At 37.5% G+C, this 14,150-nt stretch overlaps 2 protein-coding genes across 2 annotated transcripts in view; both read right to left on the reverse strand.

The window, feature by feature from the left end:
• prdm15 (PR domain containing 15) overlaps positions 1 to 5,951 on the reverse strand; it is a gene marked incomplete at its 3' end in the record, with an annotated part of 22,901 nt that extends 16,950 nt beyond the window's left edge. The window contains 5 exon segments of the mRNA XM_014007911.1: positions 941 to 1,094; positions 1,586 to 1,679; positions 1,762 to 1,801; positions 2,359 to 2,485; positions 2,604 to 5,951. Coding sequence (XP_013863365.1) covers positions 941 to 1,094; positions 1,586 to 1,679; positions 1,762 to 1,801; positions 2,359 to 2,457 — 387 coding nt within the window.
• Positions 5,952 to 6,379: 428 nt separating this feature from the next.
• Positions 6,380 to 14,150, reverse strand: part of c2cd2 (C2 calcium dependent domain containing 2) — a 43,375-nt gene continuing 35,604 nt past the window's right edge. Inside the window, exon 13 of the mRNA XM_014007912.1 lies at positions 6,380 to 8,009. Coding sequence (XP_013863366.1) covers positions 7,789 to 8,009 — 221 coding nt within the window. The 3' untranslated portion in view covers positions 6,380 to 7,788. The remainder of the gene's footprint in view (positions 8,010 to 14,150) is intronic.

A 14,150-nucleotide genomic window follows, 5' to 3' on the forward strand; every position in this document is an offset into this window, starting at 1 on the left:
CAGATAACAGAGCAGAGAGGGGGAGGACGGGGCAGAAGAGCGGTGAACTTAACTTTATTTGGCTTATTTTATTTTATTTATTGTTTTTATCATCCTGCAGACTCAGAGAATATTAATTTGAAGCTGAGTTTTTGATAAAAATCATTAAATTACTCTAAACGTCGGTAAACCTGCAAAATGAGGGAAAATCTGAGTCAATTACAGACATTCTGTTCACGTGAGCAGCTGTCAGTCAGCACCTGTCATCCTCCAGACACACGACGGAGCGTGTCTGAACCAATCACTTTTGTTGGCATTGATCATCTGACTGATTTAAATACATCTTAACATTCATGAGGTACTTTACATTGACTGTTTATGGTTGAGTGTGGGCGTGTAGCGGGTAGAACCTGAGGCGGGACCTTGTGCGCAAATTATGAGGCACAGCTGTGATCTATAAAGGGAAAATGCAGTGAAACATGCGTTCACACGGTTTTATAAATCTGAAATCTTTTTGGCGTACGCCATTTTCGTCTCAGCCGTACGTTCACTTTTAGTATGGTTTCCACACAATCCTTTATAAATCTGACCCCAGGAAAGACTAAATTAAACTTTTATGCCTCCTAGGGACTCCAAGTCCACAACAAAATTGAGCAGATAAAAAAGTGGATTTTGCAGATTTGTCCAATTTAAAACTGCCTATAAATAACAAAGATAAGCATTTTTAAAAATCTATTTTACAAAATTGTATCTTACTGAGTTTAACTCAGACTGTATTGGTCTGATTCATTAGTCAGCTTTTTTAAAATGGTTTGCACATAATTTAATTAAAAATCTGGACCTACCTCACTTTATGGTTGTTTTATGTCTARAGAAAATGAATGTGATCCTTTAAAAAGTAATATTTTTCTGGTCAAGGAGTGAAAAATGTTGATGGAAGGTAAACACAACAAGGCTGCACCTTCAGAGGAAACGCTCCTTCTTTCTCCAAGGTGGGGACCCTCTTAGACTCAAAGGGTCCAAACCGGGTCCTCTTGACCAGCCGCCGCAGCACGAACACCCCCTCCTCGCCGTCAGCCACATGTCTGATCTCCAGACTGTTAGGAAGAGATGATCTGATGCAGGACAAAAGCAAAAAAGTGCCTCAATTTAAAAAAAAAAAAAAAGCTAAACCCAAACAAAAACACACTTTACAATATCGCTGCAAAAACGACTGGATCAAATGACAGATCTTAGAGGCCAGAATCTACATTCGCTAAAAAATGCCTTAAGAAGCACCGAATCCCTTTGAACTTCTCCACATTTTGTCACAACACAACCACCAATTTTATTATATTTACAGGGATATATTTTTTAGTTATTATTATTTTCATTGCATTTAAGGGTTAAAATGGCAGTAAATTATTATAAAATCAGCATGAGGTTTATGAGGGTGTCACCTTTGTAAGGGGTCCCCAAACCCAAAACATTTGAGAGCCTCTGGTCTAAGGAGTGCAAATTTTTTTTTTGTTACTATTTAATTTTTTTTTTTGCAACAACTGCAGTTGTACTGATAAGAAGACAATAATATTTATTCAAGCAGAAGCTGGTACCAGCCATCACTCACCGAGCTCGGCTGAGGACGAAGGTGTCTGGAACTGTGACCAGGGGCCCCAGCTCAGGACATTCAGAGTCATGGTACTGACCACAGTCCTCACACCCTGTGGAAGGCATCACATCAGTCATCAGGATTCTCACACACTGTCAGAGCTCCAGTACAGGCAGGAATGGCTTCATACTCACAGATAAACTCATCTGGTGCCTGCTTAGACATCATGTCAACCTACAGAGGAAATGAGTTAGTATCACTGAATAGAGCTGAAAAGCTTCAACTTCATGAGGTTTTACAGATGAACTACTTGGATGAGTGTTTAAACGCAGCTGATGTGAACTTTCAAGCCGGCACATTAATGTGAGGCTCCTCAGCTGCACCTGAATGCATCATCTGTCTTCCTGTTAAATAATAAGTGTTTGAAAGCAGGGCGATTTTTTTCTGTGTGCGTCAAACATTTGAAACGTGTATTATAATAATAATCAACAGTCTGAAAAACTGAGTTGGGATCCAGGATTTGAGTCCTTCCCAAACTCTAGCCGGGTTTTAACTCCGATCTGAGCTCCTTCTCCTTCATTAAAATGTAACAAAGAACAGTCGGCATGGCGGATGGACCGGAGACGCAAACCCCCAAACGGGATTCGATGTTTTTCGGCGGCGGGCAGAGAGCAGCGGAGGCGGCTCGAAGAAACCCGGGTCGAACCGGACGCACCACTTGCACCTTTACCCTAAAACCGCGCCGCCATTTCGGTGAAAAACCCTAGGACAACTGCGAAGAAACACGTTACCTTTTCGGTAAAACAGCCTTCATTTATCGAGTCCTGACTCCAGGTTCCAATCCGCTCCAGAAACGGCGCAGGACCGGAAGCGAGGCGCGCCCGATGCATTGTGGGAACTGTAGGCGTGTTGACTCAACTCAGCCGGGAAATAATGAGTAAACAGAGTTAAAAACACTTGATTRCAACAAAACTCTGTAAATGTTATTTATTAACGTATTTACTCACAACAAATCATAAAAGTTTTAAGGACTTACTATTAAAAATGCTGTCAATTGTTCAAAAATCTTAGATAGTGACAATTAAAAGTACTCATATGATGGTTTATGTGTAAACTGATTTGAACTTCATATTCTTTGCTATACATTTAGTAACATCTTCCCTTTACATTTGTTTACTGTTGAGTTCTACATATTGTACTCTTTCTAAAATAAATGCCAGTCATTTTTTGGCAACAGTGATTTTTGTTTTTGCTTAAATCATCTCATGATGCCAGCCACCTGTGTTAAAACTTCCCCCCCCCCCCCCACACACACACACACACACAGCTGATCATATCATTTGATTCTACTCCTGAAAATGGCCTATGTCAAGAGCGTGTCTTAAGCTGATTTATTATGCCTCAGTGTGAATAAAATGTGACTTCTCACATGGACCCTAATGTGTATGATTTTTGGTTACGTCTTTTGTGTTTACAGAAAAAGTTTAAAAAAGTTAGATAATTATTTTAGGAAGGTAATGTTCAGCAAGAAAAGTTTCAAGTAATAAAAAAAACCTGACAAGTTTAATTTTTATTAAAAACAAACACCCCTGAATTATTCCATGCTTTTTTAACCTTTCACTCAATCTACAGTATAGTCATTTAAAAGCTGATTAAATGCATTTTAAAAGAATGTGTTTGTTACAATCAAAATGAGAATAAAAGTGTGAAAAGCAGTGGTACAAAGTAAACATGAGCAGGGAAGAAAATATAGAATAAAACTCAAGTAAACCCATGATTCCTCCTCTTACATCTGACTGAACAAAGGTTTCTGTAAAACGACAAAGTTTTATAACATTTAAAGTAGTGTCAACACAGTTTCATGGATTCACTCATTTATTGCTGTAAATTCAATAACTCCACTGGATTTGAGTTACAGTCTTTGCAGGGAAATAACTGGCATGCTGCAGCAGTCAGTCAGTTTCTATGCATAGAGCTGATGCCTGTAATAAAAAAACAAGCAGTTTATTCACCACATACAACCCTAGTTTTAGCAAATGGTCTACAGTAGCTGGTGCCTGAAGGATGCAACAAATAAGAACTTTGAAACTAAACTAAGCAACCCGTTTTCTTGTTCATTTGTCAGTGAAACATTTCTGTCTGAACTTCTTCAACCTGGATTTATGTTTTGTAACAGAATGCAGACAGTGATGGTAGACGACTCATAATGTTGACATGTACCAAGACGCAGAAACACCCACTGCTTCTGCAGGTCTGTCATAAAAAGTTTTCAAATCATCAGGTAGTCTAATAATGTAAACACTCAGTAAACATATGTGCTTAAACATTTTGATTGTAGACACTGTTGATGGTGCAGGTGGTGCTGCACGAAATGAGTCAAAAGCAGAGAAATCATTCTGGGAGTAATTTTAAGGCGATCTATTAATCCTGTCATTGTGCTGCATCTGTCCTCTGAGCAGAAATTATTGATTAAAAGTAGCTGAAAGGAGGTAAAAAAAAAAAAAAAACCAAACAAGCTGCTTGCAAAAAGTACAATCATTTGCTAGATTTGAAAACAGAAGTAGCTAAAACCATTTGGATGCCTCCTCCTAAAAAAGTACAGTTTCTATTTTTGTTCTCATGTTGAAACAAAACCATAAATTACAGAGTTCCATTCATCCAGTGGTAAAGGAGAAGTAACATAACATAGAACATGCTTCATTACTGTGACAAGCTGTGCAAAAGTAACACTACTATCCCTGGATAAAGGGTCATTCCCTTTCCACGTGTTAACAACCCTGCTGGCAGCAGTAGTGTGTAGGACYAAATAAATGCTGTGTATCAATAAAAACAAAAACATCAGGCTTCTCACTTAGAAAGATATTAACTTATACTGGAAGCTAGTGGCGTGTGATGTAAGCTCTGTACAAASAAATCTATAATTGAAGATTGAAGGAATCAATTTAACAGAGGTATAGCTGTTGAAGTCAAACCTGGTACTGTATGGATATCATGCAATACTGTGAGAGCTCAAGAGTAGTACACAGCACGTGTTGTGAATGACTCTTAGCTCTTACACACCAAAATTTAGTTTGATTCCTGTAAGATTTGCTCAGTTATAGTCACTTTGTTTGCTTAGGTTGGTTAGCTATAGTGGCCTCCTTGAATTGTTGCTACTCCTAAATACAATCCATTATAGATTTCCATCCAGTGATTAGTTTCTGTCAGTTGAATTAAAATCTGTCCTCTGGTTCATGAGATACACAGCTAACAGACAAACTTGGCTGATTAACAGTTATGACCAAAGTTTTAAGTAAAGATCTTATACAATGTATGATGCTCAAATTGTCTTGGGGATGATGCTCGATTACTTCCAGACCAAAGTTTAGCTCAACATCTGTGAAGCTGAGGTAGTGATTTTTGTTGTATTGTTTATATTCAGTTGGCTGTGGCAACCATTTAAAAATGGAGTGACTTTAAAGAGTCCAGTGACCGAGAGTTCCATGAAAATCTACAATGGAGTATTAGGGCTACGCAAGATTTGAGTTTTTATTACGAGAATAAAGTCATGATAAAATTACAAGAATAAAGACAAGGTAGAACTCGATGCCAAAGCARTGAATGGTATGCCTCCGCCTGCCCTAGTCATCTGCATTTACTGGGCATGCAATTACCTTTTTACCTCTATTTTTGGACTTAAATATTCTAAAAAGTCTGTAACTACATCAACAATGTCTAAACAAGACTTGTTCTTTGATATTTATATCACTTAACCAGGTATTTTATTTGTACTGTCAAGGAATTAGAAAAAATGCCAGTTTTATATTACCAATCATCATAAATGACCTTGACCTTTGACCTTTCATGCCCAAATCTAATCAGACTGGGTACTACCATAATGGAGGTACCCTACCTATTTCTAAGTAAAAGTAAATTTCATTCAGGAGATATCATACAAGACCACCCGTGATGGACGGACACCACACTAACACACAAACAGCCAGAGAACAGTATGCCTCCAGCCTCAGTGGGCAGAGGCATAAAATGAGAAAAAAAGTCAGTATTACATGATATGTCCATTTTCCATTCCTGGGTCAGCTCGCACCTGCTGTGGATATCCTCTATGTGTGTCACTGTGTTTATGTAGTAGTTCACGATGACTTTTGGGTTACTGGTGGTGTAATGTGCTTCCATCCACATTATGTGACAACTAAATCAGTCAATGCAGCCATTAACTATAATGCCACAGTTTATCATATGGAGTTAACACTATAACAAAACATATCTGAACAAGATGCTCAATGTTCAAAACTGCTTTATCATGTAGGAGTTCTTGTAATATTATGACTTTATTCTCAAAATACACTGCCTGGATGTAACTCAGGTGGTCTATGATGTGGGGTTGCTGCGGTTGGTCAGGTTTAGGTTCAGCAACAGTATGTGCTCAAAGAATGAGGTCAGCTGAATATACTGAATGACCAGGTTATTCCATCAATGGATTTTATTTCATCCCTGATGGCACGGCCATATTCCAAGATGACAATGCCAGGATTCAAGGGGCTGTGGTTGTTAAAGAGTGGTTCAGGTAGCGTGAAACATCGTTTTCACACATGGATTGGCTCCACAGAGTCCACTGAGAATCTTTGGGAAATAAATCTTGTGACGTTGCAGACGTTTATTGAAACAATGCCACAGTGAATGTGTGCCGTAATCAAAGTTAAAGGCGGTCCAACAAAATATTAGTGCGTGTGACCTGTTTTTTTGGTCAGGCAGTGTATTTTGACTTTATTCTCATATTTCTGGTAATATGACTTTATTCTCGTAACATTTCAATTTAATTCTTGTACAACTTTATTTCCATAACATTTTGACTTTATTCTTATAACAWTAATAATAAAAACAAATCTCATAGTGTGGACCTAATTTTTGTCATAGCAGTCAGCATCGTCTCCAATAGTTCATGTCAAAGATTCAAAAACAATTTTCTCGTGATGTTAGTTCTCAAAGTATATGCTAGGAATGACTCTCAGCTACCACCATACCGAATTTTAGCTCAACCTTTGAACACTTGGCTGAGGTGGCGCTATTTTTGTGTTTTTACGGGTCAATTTTCTGTGGCGGCCAACTTGAAAATGATTGACTCCCTATCTGTCGCAGCATTCAACCTAATGGCTAATTTTGGAACATTTCATTAAAATTTGTTCAGTGAATCACAACATGTTTTGCTAACGGGGAGACAAACACACAGATGCATGCACACACACGGGCAAACACACAGCCTTTTTACCTTTATCAGGTGGGCAACAAGTGTTTTACTTACRTTTTAAGGGACAACTTTAGATCATAGCTATGTCATTTAGACAGTTTTTAGACCCCACTTTTTGTCCCCATTTTAGATTACCTGCCCCCACATCACTCTACACCTAATATCTTAATACCATTAAAGATAAAACTGTTCTTTTTAAGCTCTTTTACTTAAATATTAAATCATTATGAGCAAAATAAGTGGAAAAAATTAGTCTAAAGACTATCTGAACACAGTGAACACTCTTCCTAGTATTCTCTGACAGGCTTCAGCCACTTTCAACAATTATTTTTTTCATAAAATTAGTGTTAAAGTAGTCATTCTCCTCGGGCTGGTTGTACAGTGAAAAGATTATCTCCCTTTGTGAATATTTTAACATAACAGTCTATCACACCAGTAGCTCCTGTCATTGCACTTTAAATAAAACTTACTCGAGCTGTGCAAATGATACAAACACCATTCTGCTCTACATCTTTGGTCCTGCCGATTTGTTATAGGAGATGGTCAACAGCGGGGAGAGTTCCATCTTTGCCCTCCGAGTCGGTGAGATAATAAACAGCCCACATTAGCCCTTTTGGTTTGCGACGGGGCCATAAAAGCACTTAAGATTTCAAAATGTTGCATAAAATTACAAAAGAAGGAAAACATGCTAAACAGTATCAGCTGAAATACCACCAACTAAACCAGGAGGAGAGTTTGTCCTCAAATTCACTTATGCTTTTGGGTGGAATTTCAGCCTCTTATAGGAAGCAATTCAGAGGAGCCCAGCAGTAAAAGAAGGCTTCATCTGTCTCCGCAGCCTTCCCATTCACAGTGCAGGAGTCCCAGTCAMCAGGCCAGGTATTGGAGGACGGTGGTTAATCAGCATGTTCACCAGTGCAGTTCTGAGCTGGAAGTGATGATAGTAGCTGTGGGAGAGGCTGAGAGGGAGCGAGGGCTATGCATGCTGCTCCCCTGTGAGCGTGGAGCCATTCGCTTTGCTCTTACTCTTATTCTTGCGGCCAAGCATGCGGGTAAGTGTAGCGGTTCTGCTGGCCCGCTCCACTGCAGCTGGAGACTCGAGGTAAACCAGGTCATTGTGTGACTGACTCATCCCCGGCTCCTTGCGCTGGTGACGGCGTCGGAAGAAGAGCTTGGCACTCTTCTGAAGGAAGCTGCCTGTYGCAAAGAGAGAGAGCTGTTTTAAAATCACCTCAGACAAAAATAGTCACGATGATTGGGAAAAAAACACCATTTCTGAAAAAGCTAATTCGCTGTGGAAAATGTAAGAAAAAACAGAATGATTTGAAAATCTAAATTCACATTTTATTTACAATGTAACACTGTAGACATATCAAATGTTTTAACTAAGAAAGTGCACAAAATTGGATCAAGGAAGAAGACAGTGTTTGTGTTTTTCCACATGACTACTTTGTTGCTTTAATCAGGATTATATGACGGTATGGTGAATTGTGTTTACATACAATGATGTGCGTAAGTGTTACGGAGTCCATGCAGTGACGTCTATAACATAATCTGACTTGTCTGTAGATCACCAATCCTATCCAATATTCACTTTCAGTCTTGTCCTTTCAGCTCAGAAATTTCTCCAGATTCTTGATTTTTTAAAAAATATTCTGATGATATTATGAACTATAGATGATGGGATATTCAGTCTTAACAATTGTTCTTTGAGGAACATTATTCTGAAATTGTTCTTGTATTTTAGACAGTTTTTCACAATGCTCTTACTGACCTGTTGCTAATGAATCAAATTAGTTGCTCCACCAGCTGGTTCTTTTTCAAAATTATTATCTTGTTCTTTTTGTTCCAGAAAATTTTATTTCTGTAGCTTAAATATTTAATATATACTATGGTCTATTGTGAATAAATTACGAGTTTTTAAGATTTGAAAATGCTTGTATTCTGTTTTATTTACATTTTAAAAAACATTTCAACTGCTTTTAGAACTGTATTTGTTAAAAAAWATATATAAATCGGAAAAAATTCAGCAAGTAGTGGCACAAACTTTGTGTTAAGTTGGAAATTGTTGCTCTTGGAACAATCTATCTGATATGAGATACTGACTGAGTGATGCAATCGGCATTACACACACATGTCCAGGAGGAACATTAACTCAAAGCAATAGTTCCTATTGTAACATCCTATACCTGCTCAAAATCCTATACTGTATGCTCATCTTATCTCATAATTACTAGATCCTGATCTCATCAGTCTAGTTTTTTAAATTTATTTTTTATTGGTGAATACAATGCTCTTCTGTAAAAAAGTACCCTACTCGTCTGAATAACTTAAACATTTTTATTTTGGGAAAATGCATTAGATAAAGGAGTCTGGAGACTAATGCTTTTTCATACTCTTTAATTAATATTTCTCCAGATCTGGAAAATCTTAAAATCCAATTCTAGACTTTTTACAGCTGGGTAGAACCCTGTATTAATATGTAACCATACAGCTCTTTACTTGTGTTTCAGTGGAATTTACGTTAGTGTGAGTTTCAGGTCTTTGCTGGATGAGAGAAATTTTTACTCCAATAAAGATATTATGACAGGGCAAGTAAATAAGGAAAAACAGTTAAGAGTACTTAGTTATGAAGTTTAGGTCACTAAGCTTCTACGTACTAAAAATACTCTAAAATAAAAGTAATATATGCAGTGAGTAAACATCAGTCCACACCCCCTGTTAAAATATCAAGTTTTTGTGATGTAATTTCAAAACTTTTCTCACCTTTAATCTGACCTATGTTCTGTACAATTCAACTTAAAAACCAACAAACCTTTTAGGAGAAAAATCTAAAAAGTAGAAAAGGTGCAATAAGGTGGTTCAATAGGAGTCTACACTCTTAAACTAATCATTGGTTTTTTATTTAAACATTTCAGTCTTTGGCCATGGTGAAGCAGTGGTTAACAGTTGTTGTCTCTGGGACACAATTCCCAAAGGTATGTTTGGTACAAAACATGTTTAGAGTCATGCCTATAACTTTAAACATACATCCAGGTCAACAAATGAATGGGTTCAACAGAAAAAGATAAAAATATTTAGATGTAAACCACAGTTTAGATCTTCCTTTGATTTAAGAAATCAGAGTTTGGGGCTGTATAGATTAAGTGTATACAACCATAACTGCACCCTTTTAATCATTCATCAATCATTCATCTTTTAAGTAATCTCTTCATCCAAGTAAAGTTGTTTTTCAGTTGAATTGCACATCATATGCGTTTTGATAAAAGTAGGAAACATTTCTGAAAAAATTCTAATGTTTTGTCTTTTTTATATCCCACACTCTTCAATCCCTCTAAATGCAAGCTGGTGGCCCCAGTGACCTAAGTTTGAATACAGAACTTCACAGGTGATTTTTAAGGGGTTAACAGAGATGTGTAGACCTTTTATATTCACTGTATACAGTATGAAAACATTGATTTGACATAAATGAAAACTACTCTACTGCTTGTAAACATTACATTACCATTACTACAAGTAGCCCATGGAATAACTTACTCATCTGGACAAACTGTGTGCCTAGCACTGCTCTCCTCTAAGATGGAAGTGATGAAAGTTCGAAAAGGTTCAAAGAGTTTGAAGGAAAGAGAGAGAAAAACAAAACAGAACCAAACCACAGAGTCAGACCATGACTTTTTTTTTCTTAAGGCAAGAACAAGTATGATCCAATAAAACAAGTGTGCTCCAGGCTGGGGCAAGATACACTCAACATTGTTTCTAAAAAAAAAAAAAAAAAAAAACTCACCAAACCAAACAAAAAAACAGTGCTGGATCAATAACAGGAATGGTTTAAATTTCACAAAGAAGAACTTGAAGAAATGTGGCAGGGAATGATGCAGGGAGRTATTTTAGTCACTGTAGAATTGGCCAAATGGTTGATTGAGTTGGTCTTTTAATATTAAAAATAAATTAAATAATAAAATGAAACGTTTTCATCTTTAGAAAAGAAATCCAGTTCTGTTTTTCTTTCCATCATTCACACAGAAKCACAGAAAAAATAACTTGTATTTGTAGTAACTATGCCAGGCCTGTGTGTGGTGCTGTAAAACTGCCGCAAAAATAAACAAACAGGAAAGAAGACATGAATTTAGACATGACATTATAAGATTTATTCTTCTCCTGCTACCTTACATTTTATTTTGATTTTTGATTTGTGTATTTTCTTTATTTTCTATTGTATGTGGTTATTTTGTTTTTTAATGAAATAAATTTTTTTGAATTGAATTGAAATTTGTTCCAAACTGTAAACACAATATGTAAAAGGCAAGAATTTAACCATTCAAAGGCAAGAACTGAATCCTTCTTTCAAACTGAACAACGGAGTAGAACTTCTCTTTGTCTCGTTTAACTACAAGTTGTGTCAGTTCAAATCTGGATATAATGGGTGATTTCAGGCAGAGCATCCATACTTATATTGTAAACATTACATAGAATTTTTCTTTAAGTTCTTGCATTTCACCAATTAACTTCAGGCAGGGGAGACTCACTGATACATCATCATGAACCCACTCCTCACACAGCGGCCCCAACCTCCCTGGGACTTTTGAAACTTGAACAGTGGGGTGGGTGGTCGAGTAAAAATTGTCCATTGGCCARCAACAAACCAATTACTGTTGGACTGAAACCACGGACAAAGACAAGAGGAAACTTTAAATGATAACGCTAATACAATTAAAACATGTTTACTCATTTAACTCATCAGGGGGTCTGTGTGTAACAGTTGATTGTGACAGATCTGCCATGATGCAGCACAGTAATAATTGTCAAAATTGTCTGACGACAAACTCTGAGTCACAGTAAAGCTTCCATTTTATCATTTTTTGACAAAATCCAATTAATGCAACTTTTTCAACTGATTCACTATAGCAGCTTATATCTCACTGTATCACTTTGACTTAAAGCTCGGTTCAGTGTGATGGGTCTCATTTATACATTATTATACACATACTGTATTACAAATCAGGTGACTGAAAGGTACCTCTTAACCACAGGGTGATGTCGAGTTTTTTTATTTTATTTTTTTGTTGCATTTTCTTAGGTTTTAGGTTTTGTTTAAGAGCAGAAACCAATAGATGAAAGTCAGCAGACATGTGCAGTCAGGTCAATTTTCCACAATCAGAATAAGATGATCAGATTAAGTGTTTCCATGCACGTTGTTTGGATTATCAATCGGCATAAARCACCTCTCTCATTCCGATTACAAATTCATTTGGATCGAGCTGAATCGGGCCAGAATAATCCGAATGGGGTGTTTACATGATGCATTTTTATTCTGAATGGCAGTTTAATCCGATTACTTATGTCCATGTAAATGTAGCTAGTGTCAGCTGTTTTGGTGATAATGAAATTTACAACAGGTGCACAAATGGTTTTGCAGCTGGAGGCTAGAGACAGTTTTTCCCTCATGTTTTTTTTTTTATTGTTTTCAGTAGTTTTAGATTTGACTAGGATTAGTGTCACTATTGGTAACAGGAGGTGATATCTGGACCCTACAAAAGGTTTCACAGGAAGTCCAAATTCACCTGGATGGCACATTACTTTTGTGTCATTGTCAGAAGGTTTGTCGTTTCCCCCAGAACAGTTTCAAGAGCATGGAGGAGATTCCAGGAGACAGGCTGTTGCACTAGGAGAGCTGGACCGGACCATCAGAGGTCCTTACATCAGCAGGACTGGTATTTACTGTTCCTTGGTACAAGGAAAAACAGAATTAATACTGGCAGAGTCCTACAAAGTGACATCCAGCAGACCACTAGTGTGAATGTTTCTGATCAAACAATTAGAAACACACTTAATGGAGCTGGCCTGAGGGCTTTGCATCATCTACTGGGCCCTGTACTCACTGCCCAGCACCATAGAGCTCAACTGGCATTTGCCAGAAAACACCAGATTTGGCAGTTCTGGCACTGCTACCCTGCTCTTTTAATGCTGAGCACATGTGAGACGTGACATCTGGAGATGCCATGGAGAACCTTCTGCTGCAAGCAACATCCTTGGTGCAACCAGCTTGGCAGCACAGACCTCCATGTTTTAGCCAGAGGTACCCTGACTGCCATTAAGTACTGGGATGAGATGGTCAGACACATTGTGAGAACGTATTCTGTTGCAGTGTGTCCTGGGTTTCTTCTGATGCAGGACAAAGCTAGGCCTCACGTGGCTGAAGTGTGTCAGCAGTTCCTGCATGTTGAAGGCCTTTATGCTACTGACTGAGCTGCCTGTTCCCCAGACCTGAATCAAATCAAGCACATCTGGGACATCATATCTCATTTTATCCACCACTGCATTGGTCTCTGCCTGCAGCTAGCTGACCTCTCTCTGATACCGAAACTCAGCAGGAAACTGACTGATAGGTGAACACACAGCTGTTCTTTCGCTGGTTGACAGAGGTGCTCGGATTAGTTGATCCCATCTCTCGCAAGCTTTTGGTAAAATATAATATTTAAAGCTTCTGTTGGAAAAATATGCATTGTTCAAAATGTTATGTCTGAATAAACAGGATTCAGTTGGATTTCTTCTTTAAAACTTTATTTTCAGTCTTCTGACTCCAATCAGGTTCATTCAGCGCTCAGCAGCACAGGCCTCAGCGTACAACCTTGGGCCAAATCAAAACAAATGTGGGAGCTCTGCTCTGAGCAGACACTCTGCAAAACACTGACAACTTCTTTCTACTATAATAATGAATTGAGCTTATAATGTTCATCCCTTCCTGGTTACACCCCAGAGGTGTTACCTTTTACGTCAGATGTCAGAACGTCACTCAGTTTTGTTTAGGCTAAGAGAAAGAACACATGGTAACACACACACACCAACTCTTATTCTGTAATGTTGTTAAAGCTGCAATGATCAGAAAGTATAAAATACAAAACTGAATCTAATATTCAATGAATCAGTTACAAAATTTCTTCACTCCATTAACTTCATCCTAAATTTATCTATGTGACGTTAAATTTTTCCTTTTTAACCACCCCTCTAAAATTCCCTTTTTGCCTCAAAACCCATTATCTGGATTTGGTTTTGTTTTATGCTTGATTTCTTCTGCATCTATAAAGTTTATCTGGATCAAATAGCTACATTAGAGCCGTTGTATTATTGGTATCAATTTTGGTCATTTTATTGTCATTTACTCATGTTATTTCATCCCTGAAGCATTATTTCCATCATTACAAACTCTGCAATAACTTGTTTCATGTTAATCTGTAAATAAAGGGTACACAAAGAGTGTACCAAGTTTAATARGTCTTTTTTGTGTCTTGATAAAGTTTAATGATTCATGTAAGTAAAATAACTCATTTTTGGGTACTA

The sequence above is a fragment of the Austrofundulus limnaeus genome, unplaced genomic scaffold (genome assembly GCF_001266775.1).
Source record: "Austrofundulus limnaeus strain Quisiro unplaced genomic scaffold, Austrofundulus_limnaeus-1.0 Scaffold45, whole genome shotgun sequence".
NCBI classification, from domain to species: Eukaryota; Metazoa; Chordata; class Actinopteri; order Cyprinodontiformes; family Rivulidae; genus Austrofundulus; species Austrofundulus limnaeus.